Here is a 15,079-nt window from a genome sequence, read left to right as displayed (position 1 = left end):
AAATTCTAGAGTGATAGAATCCTCCTATAGATTCTATTTTTTGGACAACTAGATCTGCAATTAACTAAAGCAAATACAAATGATTACCTTGTGCCATGAAAGGTACATACATGAAGCAAGAGAGGCAGGACCTTGCACTTCATCTTAGCAGCTGGTGCATATGGAGTAAAAATAGCACGGCCTTGCCATTTTTCGAACTGGTTATTGAAAAATAGCCAGCGTTTGCAAAGTCATTGAAAAATAGTCACTATTTTGCTACAATACGGACCGGTCCAACATAATATACTGGAGATTGATGCACATGTATATGAACTTCCAGCATATTATGCTGGAACTCCAACACGCAAAAAGTTCCAGCATAATATACTGGAGATTGAAGCACTTGTGTATGAACTTCCAACATATTATGCTGGACCGGTATATTATACTGAAACTCCAGCATAATATGCTGGAATATTTTTCGAATTTTGAACAGTGTTTTCGTTCAGATTTATCTTTACATGAAAAGTGACTAAATTTCGATTATTTTTGAAACTTTGACTATTTTTCAATTACCACTTATAAATCTGGCTATTTTTGAATTTCTCTACAAAACAAAAGTGACCAAATCCAAATCCTCAAATTTTCTAAATTACTCAATGGTGCATGGTTTATCACGTTGGGACCATTTTGTCACATCATTCTTCAGTCAGTTATTAATATATGCGGACAAATGAAGGCCAAAGGCGGATCTACCTGCTGGCAGGGGTGCATGTGCACACAGTCTTCAACTCGAACTATGTACAGTTAAGAATTTGCTAAAAGTACATAAGATATTTTCTGACGAAAATTCATACCAAACGTCACAAAAGAATAGTGGATGCAGTTTTACTTTGAACCTTCTAGCATAAAATTTTAGATCCGCTTATGAGGAAAGCAACCCGCGTTATTTTCCTGCCTTTAGTTGAGAGTGCTCACTATGATATAATTTACAATTGTTGGTAGAATGTCAATTAGGAAGTTCTGATGCTTTATCCACTCCGTTGGATCTATAATGAGCTATGGTGTGAGTTGCCTGCTGTAGAGGAACCAGCAAATCGTTGTCAATGCAATCATACCTGCAAAAAGTCAAATCTAAGAATGAAGCTTCAATTGGTACACACATTATCAATACAGATAGATCAGTTTGTTTCTACACAATTCAAGAAGAGATCCTTGCCTTTCCCAACTGCATTTTAGGCTTAACTACGAAGTTCACTTACCTGAAGACTTCTTTCTAATCGCTAGTTGATCCTAAGTAATTGTTGTTGTTTACTGGGTTCCGCAGGACCTACTCATAAGAATTGGGAAATTGTTGCAATTCTTCGAATTCTCCTGTCGAGAGTCACATTTAAAGCACTAGTATTTTTTTTCTGTCAGGAGGAAATTTTCGCTCCTTCCACTCTTAAAAGGTTCAAAAAAGAGATTCAATCCAACCTTTGAGGACAGGTAAAGACATGGCTTGATGGGCTTGCTTCTCATGAGATATGGTGAGGGAATCAAAAAGGGTATCAAAATCCAGGTGGTCTGTACATTTGTACGGTATATGTTTTCGGGCTATCTATGATTGAACCAGGGACTGAGTCTCGTTAAAAGACATAAAAGTGCGATTAAGAATATGGCAATGCAGTTCTACTCATACCTCAGGATACTCAAGAACTAGAGTCATCTCCCTTTGTCCTTTAGAGTCAGTCGAGTAGCTTAATCTCTCTTGTGATTCTAAATAATAACCTCCCTTTTTCAGTAACAATACCTGTTTTTTACTTTGATTACATCCATTCTTTAGATATTTCAAAATATAAATAGTCAAAGGGAAATTTGGTTGACTCGTTTACAAAAAAAATGAGTTTGGTTATAAGGGTTTTGTAAGAGTGAAAACACTATGAAACTTAAAATGTTACCGAGAGGACCTTTTTGTAGAGGTCTCTGTACCTATCATTTATCTCGAATAAATATTATCCCTTAAATAAATTCAGTTTCAACAAATTTCTACCCCAAGTAAACTACTACTTAAGCATTAATATACTTGATCCTGACTGTATCTAAACTGCATAGCGGATTATCAGACATAATGCACACTTACAACTTTTTGCAGAGGTTGTCAGTTACTGCAGAGAGAGTGATGATCTTCATTCTAGTCTCCAAAAGCTTATCTTCAGGATAGTCAGCAAATGGCTCTTCCAAGAACATTGAAAGTCTTTCAACATTTATTTCAAGTTGCTGCTGCAGGTTCTCAAAAAGGTTCTGCTTTATTTCTTTTTCTTTTGGTGTCATTTCGTTCTCAAACAGCGCCTTACCAAATATGTAAAATGCAACTGGATAGGAACAGGAGAGGACCCGTCTTGATTGAAGGAGTCTATTAAATCCATTTTCTGCCCAGCTGAAGTCCTTTGATTGCAATTCTGTCGATTCAAGTTTCAAGACTTTTACATGTAGCTTTTGTTTCATGTCTGCTTCAACCTTCAATGAATCAAAATGAGCCACATAGCGCTCATAATAGTGAGTAAAGCGTAAGAGATTGTTGACGGTCGTCTTTTGCTCTTGCCCTTCTTTGTAACTGCCACAAGTGTGACCTCGAATGCTAGTCCATGTGTGTTCTAAACCAGTAGCTCCACCACACAACCAACTACAAAGTATAAAAGAAAATTTTCATATATAAAAACACACACACACACACACATCACAACAAGGATAAGCAACAGAAGAGAGAAAGTACTGGTATAATTTGGCTTGGCCAACATTCTTTCAGCAAATTAACTACTACGAGCGAAAAAAATGTTGAGAAAAGGAGAAATTACTAGGGCAAACTTTTAGCTTGTTGGTTTTTCTTCTGCTCACTTGTCTTAGACATCAAATCCTGGACTGTCGATCTTAGTTGTGAACACTTTAACCCACTTATTACCCATTTATGATACGAAGTGCATGAGTTTTCTCTTCTTCTTTTCCCCCATAAATAAGGTTCATCTACCTAGGGAGGGAGTTGAATTTTGTCCAAGAAAGGATGAGTTCTCTTTCTTGGTGTATTCTAACTGTTACCCTACACTCAAAAGATTAGCTACATCTCTGGATATCCTTAGGATTTTAACTTTTACAACCTTGAAAAAATGGTCTCTTTTCTCTTTCTCTTTCTCTTCCCACTCTCCACAATTGAACTTATTCTTCCTCTTCCTTTTACTGCTTATATTATAGCCAGGACTATTGCTGCTTCTCTATGTCCTTCTGTGTCTTGGTCAAGTTTTCTTTCTTGGGCTCTGGACAGATTATTCCCATCTTATCTGTTTCGCAACTCTGTTGGCATTTCCCTCTCCCCCTTTTTTTTGGTAACAGTTTCTTGCTATAAAGTCATCAATTCCTACTCCTTGGATGTCCTTGTTAGCATCAGATGCACTTCAAGCATCATTAGACTAAGAACTGAGAGCATGGATTACTGAAATATCACTACTTGATGGAATTTCTCCAAAATTGCACCACAATAAGATGCCAGTATAAAACTTAAGAAATAGACAGTTAGCCAACGAAGGAGACCTGCAATCCCACCCCCCCCCCCCCCACACACACACACACAGAAAAACCTCCCAGGAGGCAAGGAAACTGGAAAACATAAATGGAACATGTAAAACAGTTAACTGGAAGTACATAAGACACTACTGCAAAGCATGGATAAAGTCTCACCAAAATGGCTGTCCACATATACATCTTACAAGGTTGCATCCCCCATTCTTCTCCACAAGATTATGACATTTTGGGCAATGTTTGGCATTTTCAGTTATCCAAATTACCGTCTTTGAATCCTCCTTGCACTTCCTCATCCAAAGTTCCCACATCAGACATGAACAAGGTGAGTGCACTTCAGATAAACAATTAAAACAAAACTGTACGCCACAAGCACATTCAACCTCGCAGTATTCATCATCCTCAATACGAATTGCATTTCCACAATGAGGAACACTTGGGCACCATTTAACCCTCTTGTTATCATCAATATATGACTCTAGCAGAAAACGATCAAATTTCTCGGCCAAAGTAGGATCTTTTGCAGTAACGAGATCCCTAATCTTTCCTTCATCACAGATTGCATTGCACTTTTGGGCCATGCATGTTATTCGTTTACTCTTACCCTCATTTATCTTTACAATGAAATGAGTTGTCCAACCTACATAAAACAAGTACAGGGAACTTTTAACCTACACCATAGTTTGTTTGAGTGACAAGAAAAGTGAAAGCACCAATGAATGCAGTAAGTGAATCTAGCTCTTGAACTTTTCAAGATGTGCTAATCACTTTCACACTAAAGAAAGTCAACAAAGCTATAGGGCTGCTACAGAAACAAATTCTAAATGTTATTAATGCCATTAAATATGCAGTGAAAACTTGAAATCATCAGTTATTTCAAAGTTAGGTTATTATGAACGGGACTACCAAGCTTTCACATTTATGTGAGTCATACAAACAGAAACTTCAAATGTCGGGACAACAAACTCCAAAGCATGTAACAAGAATGCTGTGTCGCTAGTATAATGATTAAATGGGGACAAGAGATAAAAGAAACACAGATACTCCTACAGAGATAGAGGCTCGGGGAAGGGATTGTAGATGCTCACAATCATTGCAAAATCTATGGTTGCAGTCCATTGCAGCAGTCTTCTCAGCAGGGGCATCTTCGAAGCAAATTTGACATGTCATTTCAGTTGTCGACAGAGTGGAACAATGATCATCTTTTCCTTCCAGTGTCACACCCGCTTCAGCATATAACTTATCTCTCCCTCTCTCAACAAGAACCGCAAAGACCTTGTCAGCATCCCATCGATAATGAATAAGCAAGCTTCGTGCATGATGCTCCTTCAGAGATAGCAAGTCCATCACTCTTTGCAAGTCTTCTTTCTGCAAGTTTAATACAAATGCTTCACACGTCTATCATTAATTATTTATCCATATTGCAAAGTCGATTTTCTGGGAAAATTGTGGTGACCTGTGCAGCTAAAAGGGACTCTTTCCTGATTACCTGCAAAAGCCAAAAGCAGGCATAAAAATTTCAAGAAATTCATAAGTAGGAAAACAGCAGACAATCTCACAATTCAGGGAGATTTTGCTTCCAATGTTTTCCCTGATAAGTAATTATATATCCTCTATGCCTCATACACTAACTTTTGCAAATAGTATTCACTGCTTCAAAGAACCTCTTTTAGCTTTTTGAGAGTAGAAAATGCTTGCATATGGCTGAAAATTAAAAAGTAGGTAGCTGGCCAGAAGTTAATCTCAGTTACAGGATTTCCATCATAATAACAAAGGATTTTAGGAATCATTAAAGCTCTTCCGTTTTTGTCAAAGAAAATACTACTTTCTCATCTTTAATCACCCGAAATGCTTAAGAACTAGTACCAATTTTTCATTTGATCCTTTCAACACACACACACACACACACACACACAGAGCTGCACGACTTGCGTCCTTGACCCTGTCATAGAGTGAACTGAATGATGCTAACTCTTAGAGGTGGATGCAGTATGGTCTCAACTGAAACCACCACTTCTGATACAGAGCATATATGCACGTGTATGTGTGTGAAAAGAGTATTTCTAGTTACAACCAAAACCAGACAATATGAATTACTCATAAGAAATGTGAAGGAAATAAAACATGACATAGTAGTAAACGCAGGTCAATGAAGTGGCTTGAGATTTAAGAACCACGAGGTCGGAAGATAACATGTACCCGTGGAATTAATTAAGGTATGCACAACCAGAAAATGATAAGTTTAATTTGCATGAAGATGGTAAATTGGGAATTAAGGGGGCTAGAGACAGATTCAGGAATTGAACTTTTTCAAATTTTACCCAAACCCATTTGATTTGTTAGGTTCAAAATTTGTTATTTTGTACTACAATCTACAAATAAGTGAACTTTTTTGTTCGGCTGAACCAGTAAATTTTCGTTTTGACTATTTATCATAGTATATACCTTGCATGAAGGAGGATTTTGACAGACTCCATCACTCTCTACTTCAACTTGTGTAAACCCATCAAGCGATTCTTCATCATTGTAAAATTCATCATCACTGCTCCCATACACACTGCCGTCCTCCATATTTTTTAAAACCCCAAATTAAAGATATTCTAAAACGTGAATCTTTTTAATGAATTCTATGTTTGTTGATTCTTGTTTACTTCGAGGGGAAGGAAGGATTCGTAGAGTTATCGATCGCCGTGAAATTCTTGCCTTTTATAGGTTTTCTGTAGTATGGTAACTCTTTGCTGCCATTGGTCAAAAATAGTCACCCTTCGGGGGGCTGCATTTTGATAAAAAGATTTTATCTATATCTATCTATTATATAAATTATATTACCAAAATATCGTTCCTTTTTTTACCCTTTAAAAATTAAGTTTATATTCAATAAAATTATTATTTTACTTATCTTCTTAATATTTAAGACTTTTACATCAACTAAAATTCTATTTATCTCTTCTTATTTAAACTATGAAAAAAAGAAATTTAAAAATCAATGGAGAATTTACCTTATATAGTAAGTGATTCACTGTAATTATGATTTTAAAAAAAACAATAGATGAGGCCGAAAATAGATTAACATATCAAATATCCTTTCTACCAAGAGTATTTGATTTTGTTTGGCCAAAATCACTTATAACTTGAACTTTCCATGTTTCTATTTGTTTAAATTTTTATTTTGGTAAAATAACACCGCATAGAATTGTTCTTACTAAGTTTTTGAACATTGAAGAATTATTCTTACCAATTAAAAGTATCCTGTCGACTTTTATATTCATTAAATTGGATTTTACGCTAAACAAAATAGTTATTCAGTTACTTTCCTAACAAATAAGACTTTTTAATCACATAATTATTTACTAAATCTATATTTATTAGAATAATAGTGTTCTAATATCAAGAATTTTAAAATCAATTAAGATTTTACCTTATAAACTAGGAGTAATAGTAAAAATTAAATACTAAGGGCTCTTACAATCTTTTTAACATTATTCGTTCATTATCACAAATCTAAATAATCAAGAGTTTACCTTAGATAACAATAATACCTTCCATGTTAGAATTTCTAATGTTTAGTATTTTAAAATTAGAAAAAACAATGTATTACTTGTCAAAATACTCTTGAAATTAAATAAAGCAGATGGAATTGTGAATGTGCTATTTTCTTTATATCATAAATCAATTACTATTTGAAGTCTAAATAAGTGCAATATAGAAAGATAGATAGTTAAACATCACAGTATTAATTAATGATAAATTTAAAGATAAATAGTTAAACATCACAGTATTAATCAATGATAAATTTTTAATGGTAATTTCTGATTTCTATACTATTATAGTTGAACTACTTTCCTACGCAAATAATATTATTTATTTGTCATTTTTATAATATTAAAAACGATACTGAATAATTAGAACAAAAAACTAGCAAAACTTATAAGAGATAGAGATGATTAGCAATAGTCAATAACAATGGTTCTTCAAATACAAAGATCTAAAGTGAAATATCAGATAAATTTTTACCCTTTAAGAATAGAATTTTATTGCATAATTAAAACTCGGAATGAACTAAAACTAAGAATTTGCAGGAAAATACATTATTTTCTTTAGAATTAAGAAAAAAATGATTACGTTTTAAATTTAACTACAACAAAAGATCCAATTCAATTCTTTTTTAAACTAATCATTGCACAATAAATTATTTTTAAGTAGACAAAACTCTTAGGATATAAAAATTAAGTAAAATTATTTATAGTATAGTAACTTTAAATTGGCCAAGAGAAAACTTAAACCAATAAGGATGGAACAGTTTAAGACAAAATATATTCTAATGAATGACAACTCATTATATTTTATATAAATTAAGTTACTTCTTTTGAAAAATATTAACTCAATATTAGTCTTTTCAGGATTTATGTTGTCACTTACCATGTTTTCCCTGAATCGTAGGCCAACCACGTTATTCTTAAATTTCTAGAAGACTAATAGAGTCATTTTTTCAATTTTATATTACTTCATAAATTTTTAAAAATCATGATAAAAGCATTTTATGTTACTTATTAATTTTCAGTAGGTCGCATAATTAACAATAATATTCATAAAATATTCCTACAAAAACCCTCATACAACAACTAGCATTCAATTACAGTTTGTCACGACTCAAAAATCCACTATAAGTCGTGATGGCGCCTAACGCCGCCGTCAGGCAAGTCAACGGTGATTTATCAATTTAATTACTCATTTTTATTACTTTCGAAATCATAAATTTTAATAAGGAAGAAGATTTACACTTCTAAATACACGGGAACGTACAACATTTGTAGTTTATAAAAGAATTTAAAGGCATTAATTATGTATAAACCATAAGCATCAACTATTATAACCCCAAGATCCGGTGTCACAAGCGCATGAGTATTTTCTAAGGAGTACAATAATAATACAATATCTGTCCAGAATATAAATAAGACAGGATAAAATAAATAGTACGATGGAGACTCGGTGGACTGCGATGCGTAGCCTGAAATGCAGCTCACATAAATTCTCCTCAACTGGTGCGCCTACGCTCCAAGATGATCACCAAATGAACCTGTCAGATCCTGTACATTTAGTGTAGAAGTGCAGCATGAGTACTTAAATCAATGCATACCTAGTAAGTATCTAGCCTAACCCCGGAGAAGTAGTGACGAGGGGTCGACATCGACACTTACTAGAGGTCCAATAAAATAATATAATAATTCACAACAGATATGAAATGCACATCGATAGTGGGATAAATCTGTAAGTTACATAATCTTCCAAATATTTCTTTTAAAGTATGAATTTCTCGATCTTGTATTCTACCTTAACAACTTAGAAAAATATCAAGTGCCAATATCAAATAAATAAGGAATACCATATAAAATTTCGGGAATCAACGGAAAGATAATCTCGTGAATGTTCGGATTACCAGCAATATAACACACGATTATGCCGAGGTCATTCGGCCCGATCCAAAATAATGTGTACACTGCCGAGGGTCGAGCGACACGAATCATAGATGCATCTATTATACTGCCGAGGAGTTCGGCCCGCTCCATAAGAAAGAAAGAAAGTTATTGAATCATGAGGCACGTGTTTACAATACAGTACATGATTACAAGGTGAATATAACCTTTATCGTTTCTCATAAGTTCAATTAGATAAGCCAGCAAACGAGTTCAAATAATTCAATTATTACATAATAAGGTCCTAAGTCTACCCGAACATAAATATGCTTTAGCTACGTACGGACTCTCGTCACCTCGTGTGTACGTAGCACCCACAACTAGTATCACATAGCAATTACATCATCTAGGGGGTAGTTTTCCTCTCACAAAGTTAGACATGAGACTTATCTCGCTCCGAAGTTCCAAAACCGGCTCTACTGCCTTGCTTCTACGACACCGCACCTGCGGTCCTTCATGCGCAGGTACGAAAACACCAGCAATCAAAATTTCCAGCCTTTCCTTAAGTCAAAAATTTGATCCGTTAACTATCCGAAATTCACCCGAGGCCCCCAGGACCTTGACCAAATATACCAACGCAGCCCAAAATATATTATGGACTTAGTCGAGGCCTCAAATCACGCCAAACAATATCAAAACTACGAATCAACGATCGAAATCCTTTTTTAAACTTTCAAATTTCCAAACTTCGACGAACGCGTCCGATTCATATCAAAACATTCCGGAATGATGCCACACTTTGCGCACAAGTCATAAATCACAATACGAACCTATTCCAAGGCTCAAAATCCCAAACGGACATCGACAACACTAAAGTCCACCTCAAACCAAACTCAGAAAATTCTAAAGCCTTCCAAATGCCAACTTTCCACAATAAGTGCCGAAATGCTCCTGGGTGATCCGATACTCAACCCGAACATACGACCAAGTACGAAATCATCATACGAACCTATTGGAACCTTCAAATCCCAATTCCGAAGTCGTTTACTCAAAAGTCAAATCTTAGTCAATTCTTCCAACTTAAAGCTTCCGAAATTAGAATTTTCTTTCCAAATCAACTCCGAACTTCCCGAAATTCAATTCCGATCACACGTATAAGTCATAAACCATGAAGTGAAGCTACTCAAGGCCTCAAACCGCCGAATGACGCGCTAGAGCTCAAAACGGCTGATCGGGTCGTTACATTCTCCCCCACTTAAACATACGTTCGTCCTCAAACGTGCCAAGAACTGCTCCGAAGTTGTCCAAAATTACTGTTTTAACACCTCGCGCACCTGACCGTGTTGAACACATTAGCTCTAGTCAGACTGAAGATCCTCCCTTTTATTTAGTCAATAAGCCTTAGAACCAAATTCCAACCTCCGAATTTCTCTACAAGACCTGATTCTAACACACGAACACCGTATCAATCACTATACACTGTACCAAAACATGATCATGCACCTATGTTGAAATCACACCCTGCACCACATAAGTCGGTTGCCCAAAATAACATCCTCTTACCACAATAGCTGGAATTTCACGAATCTGATGCCCGCAATACGCCTCATGACGCATATAAGTCTTGTTCCAACTCTCGAAATGCTGCCACAATGTTAGTGATGTGTAGAAACTAATAACCACCTGCCGAATCAACAAATCATGGAGTCTCTCCTCCTGACAAGGACCATTACCTCATTCTGAACTGAATAACAATATTTGCTCTTTAATATACCCTACATAACTCCGATCGCACTGATCCCGAGTCCAATAACCTCGTCTCACCCAGTACAAGCTGCTCAGGCAATACGCTATCTCAGACACTGCCAAAAATCTCATATGACGCCCACAATGCACCAACAAGCTACAAACTCGAATGTGATACATAAGGAAAAATGAACTCTGGAAAAGGACTACCGAGCCCGCGTAATGAATAAAATGGCCGAATAGATATTGTGAACCTACCTCAGGGATGAAAAACAAGGCACAAAAAATAAGTGCAAGGAACTATGCTCAACATCTCGTTATTGCGGCATGCAACCCGATCCAACATGACACTGTTTCGACGTGTAACCCGATCCACACAACATGCCTGTGGCGGAGTGCCACCCGATCCATACAATATACACGTGGTGGCATGCCACCCAATCCACACATAACAATCAAGAAGAAAACACACATCAAGCCGTAACGCTTATACTTACGAAATGCCCAAATATTGACCACAAGCACACCAAGTGAACAATACAAATCCTGGGGAGACGGATAGCGCTATACGCTACGAAACCCAAGAACATCTAAGGTGCAATATATGACCTGCATCTCGGGAGCCATCTTGCTCGTATAACACCACAAGCTACACGGGACCTCAACATATGTGCGAATAATCAAGCCGTCTCACAACCCACATGGCACAATAGAGATTACACAGAATAGCTGACGACGGGAATAACATCCAATGCCTGACTCCTCCTCCGTAAGCAATGCTATGACGAATGAACACATCTGGCCTGACGTAGAGTAGACATTCACATTAGACCTACCAACAGACCTCAAAGCAATTCTGATCATACCATATTGGGCCAATGAGCTCCCAAGGATCCACAATGGCCCTATTCATGACACCCACGAGCAGGTGTCCACTCCGGACCAAACTCCCACGGTTCACAACCAAAGGAATAGAGCGCCTTCCAGGCATAAACTCTCATATTAAAGATATTACCAAAAATCCCCGTACTTGGTTTCAATTTTTTTAACACTCAAGTGACTAACATGACACACTTATACATATCTCCCCATGGGGTACACTCCCATGACCTTCCACCCAGGTAGCAAAGTCCGCACATCCATACCACCAACCATTCTAATTCTGTAAAGCAAATCAAGAATCCGCAATCAATACACAAAGCCTCTTACACAGAACGCCGTTCTCAGGTGACACTAAAGAATTTGCCAGCTTACTGCACCTATCATGCCACTACGCGAGAATACAAGAATTCATCATAACCCCTGAACTACTAGTAGAATAAACACTTTATTGACTAGAAACCTTTCACTTAGCTTATTTTGGAAGAGCCAATGCAACACGCAACTGAATTCCCAAATCGCAGAAAATACAAACCTCAGGTCGCGATTTAAACTGCCGTGACTCCTCCGGAATCCATTTACACCACAAGGCCATTTGAATCAAATACCTCCCAAATCAATCAAGTTGTGGTGGCTGTCAAGCCCGCGCGTACAACCACAAATCACATGTATAACTTCACACGCTGAAAGAACTGATCATTGCCACAATCATGCTGATTCAACCATTACTAACCGACGCAACTTCTTCTAATTTGCTCTTAACTTGACTTAGAAATAATAGTAGCTCCATTAAACAACATAACTAAACTCAACAGCACTCATCCCGAGTGACCCAATTCACGAGACCACGTCTTTTCAATACCATTGAACCACCTCATACCCTCCCCACGCGCACAATAGCATCTCCAACTGGTACACCCATTCTAAAAGACCTTCTGCAAATCCGAAACTGTTTCTCCCACTTCTCTAATACTGCCCCGCATACCCGATGATAACATAGAAAATTCCCCAAGTATTCTTCACACTCTGCTACAAAATCCCGGTCTTCAGTCATATAACGAACCTAAAAGTCCTTAGACACTACACTTTAATTCTTGAACCCACTAGGACTGTTGTGGAGAGTCACCCACTATGACTTGGTTTCGAATATAATCAAACTCCAACGCTCTACTAGCACATGAACACCCTCTCAAAGAAGCAATCGACTGAACTCTTTTCCTCGTACATCACATCCATAAAAAGCATAAACTCTGAGTCTTTCCAAAAACCTAAACATGAGTCGATAAAGCCAAATATAGCACACATCCATCAAGTTCTTTGCCCGAATTACCCCTGATGTTTTTATTCCCCAGTCATAATAACCTACCAATACACCGATAACCAGAAGCCACACAAGCAGACAACCACATGATCTAATCGTAGACGGTGTGGCTCCCCCACTTAGATTTAAACTACCATTACATAAACCCAGAACCCACGAGGATTCCTTTTTCTCAATTACCATGATCTCGCACCTTTAACCTACCAAATTTCTCAAAATCTTTTGTCAAACATCTCATGAACATTCCGAATTATCCGCCACAATCGCATATTTGACCTTCTGCTAGGTAGTAAGTAGAACACTTCGCAGAAACTTCATCAAAATCACACAACCGCTGGCCTGTCCACAGGAGATAGCCCACCTGTGGAATTTCACACTGGCATCTCCCAACGACGCTGCACTGGGTATAACTACTACAAAGTCAGTAAACCCTCCTGAGCCCATGCTCATCTACCAGTTGTACAAGTCCATTCATTCTCCATTGACATCAACTGAAAGTCCGACAATATATTCCAAACTCGAAGTCATGTTGCATCCCATGACAATCAAGTTTTCGCACCCCTCTTTTCAAGCAAACTCCTTTCTTCCATATTCAATGTTCCTCAGTACAATAGCCACCATCCCAAATAAAATTCGTAGACCTAGTCACTGTTCCACCATGATTCCCAAACCGCTCTAAACTTTCTCAAGGCATGCGGCTATCCTACCACCGAATCCATATGCTAATCTGACACTCTTACCTCGGTTAAACTATCTCCTTTAAGCAACTTTTCGACCTTTGTTTTTCATACTTGACCTGCTAGTAATTCAACCACTGCGAGACACCTCCCGCCATGCACTTCCTCATACTTCGCTGCCCAAATGTTGCCCCAAATCAAATCCATACATGTAGCACCTGAACTAATGAATTGCTACCAACTCTAAACCTCCTAGAAGATCATCTTTCTTGAGTCATCAACTTCCAAAGCACCGGTTCGATTCTGAAATCGCTATATACCGCTATCTCTGACAACCGCTTCTTAGATACTATTTCACCATATCCTGCCCCGAAGGCAAATCAAAGAAGACCATAACACCGGCGAACCTTAATGCGTTCAAACAAGGACGACGACACTGCATCACAATGAAAATTCCACCACGCTCAAAAATCTCAAGTCTCGTTACTCCATCAACCAAAGCCTGAACATCCAAAGTCCGATTGCCTTTCCTCTGCTGGAATTAAATGTTGAACGTCTAAATCATGCATTGAGAAATCCTCCTTTCAAGTCATTTAATGCCTCGACACATAAACAAGCACCCTACCATTATACCAACATCATGCGATAACAATGCATGAACACCATAGCAATTTGTGCATAGCCTCAAAACCATCAGAAATATAGATACTGAGTTGAAGCGACAAAACATCCTTCCACAAGGAGACGATAATAGCCTGCCTGAATACGCAAGGAAAAACATCGGGCACCATATCTGCAATACCACTACAACTCCTCTATGCCCAAGGAATAACAAGTGCTTCACATCGCATAAGATTGAGTAGGAAGGAAATAAAAGCATAAGCCTCAAAACAATCAAATCGCACGATTAGAAATCAAGAATGAAAGTGCTCCTAATAGCTTTATAGCCTCTCAAAAATAAGTTCAGATGTCTCCGTACCGATCTGCAAGACTCTACTAAACTTGCTCATGACTCGTGAGACCTAAGTGAACCTATCGCTTTGATACCAAACAATCATGTACAAAACCATAACCATCAACTAGTATAACCCCAAGACACGGTGTCACAAAGGCATGAGCATTTTCTAAGGAGTACAATAATAATACAACATCTGTCTAGAATGTAAATAAGACAGGATAAAATAAATAGTACGATGGAGACTTGATGGACTGCGATGCGTAGCCTGGAATGCAGCTCACATAAAGTCTCCTCAACAGGTGTTCCTGATCTCGTCCAAATCACACCTCAAAACAAGGATATGAAATGGTCGGCTGCAATAATAGTAACCCAACAAAGAGTCGGGATCGAATCCATATGGAGTTTATATAGGAGTTAGGAGTATATATTCCAGTACGTGAGTTTAAGCTATCTTAATTTACACTTCCACAAATTGGTTTTGTTTCTATTTCTATTATTTTATAAAAACTAAGATTGCAAAGTTAAGAAATAAAACTAAGATAATTATTTTTGT

The 15,079-nt window shown here is 37.3% G+C and overlaps 1 protein-coding gene and 1 long non-coding RNA gene across 2 annotated transcripts; one reads left to right on the top strand and one right to left on the bottom strand.

The window, feature by feature from the left end:
• Positions 1-713: 713 nt before the first annotated feature.
• On the bottom strand, positions 714-6,240 carry LOC107782396 (putative E3 ubiquitin-protein ligase ARI2). The gene is made up of 6 exons (XM_016603282.2): positions 5,977-6,240; positions 4,988-5,020; positions 4,620-4,899; positions 3,691-4,171; positions 2,102-2,644; positions 714-1,097 (listed from the first exon to the last, which is right to left on the bottom strand). The coding sequence occupies exons 1-6, from the start codon at positions 6,100-6,102 to the stop codon at positions 989-991; spliced, it is 1,572 nt and encodes a 523-aa protein (XP_016458768.1). The 5' UTR covers positions 6,103-6,240; the 3' UTR covers positions 714-988.
• On the top strand, positions 1,091-2,543 carry LOC107782397 (uncharacterized). The gene is made up of 3 exons (XR_001647229.2): positions 1,091-1,467; positions 2,114-2,259; positions 2,342-2,543. It is a non-coding gene; the product is annotated as an uncharacterized LOC107782397 (long non-coding RNA).
• Positions 6,241-15,079: the final 8,839 nt, after the last annotated feature.

The sequence above is a fragment of the Nicotiana tabacum genome, chromosome 15 (genome assembly GCF_000715075.1).
Source record: "Nicotiana tabacum cultivar K326 chromosome 15, ASM71507v2, whole genome shotgun sequence".
NCBI lineage: Eukaryota > Viridiplantae > Streptophyta > Magnoliopsida > Solanales > Solanaceae > Nicotiana > Nicotiana tabacum.
Note: the sequence above shows the minus strand (reverse complement) of the source record. Positions and strands in the feature narration are given on the sequence as shown.

Excerpts from the sequence above, each read along its gene's own strand:
- LOC107782396 (XM_016603282.2), bottom strand. The coding sequence starts at position 6,102 with ATGGAGGACGGCAGTGTGTATGGGAGCAGTGATGATGAATTTTACAAT. Across the intron at positions 4,900-4,987 it reads AGTCCCTTTTAGCTGCACAG|AAAGAAGACTTGCAAAGAGT; the intron begins GTCACCACAATT and ends TTAAACTTGCAG. Across the intron at positions 4,172-4,619 it reads CCATAGATTTTGCAATGATT|GTTGGACAACTCATTTCATT; the intron begins GTGAGCATCTAC and ends TGTTTTATGTAG.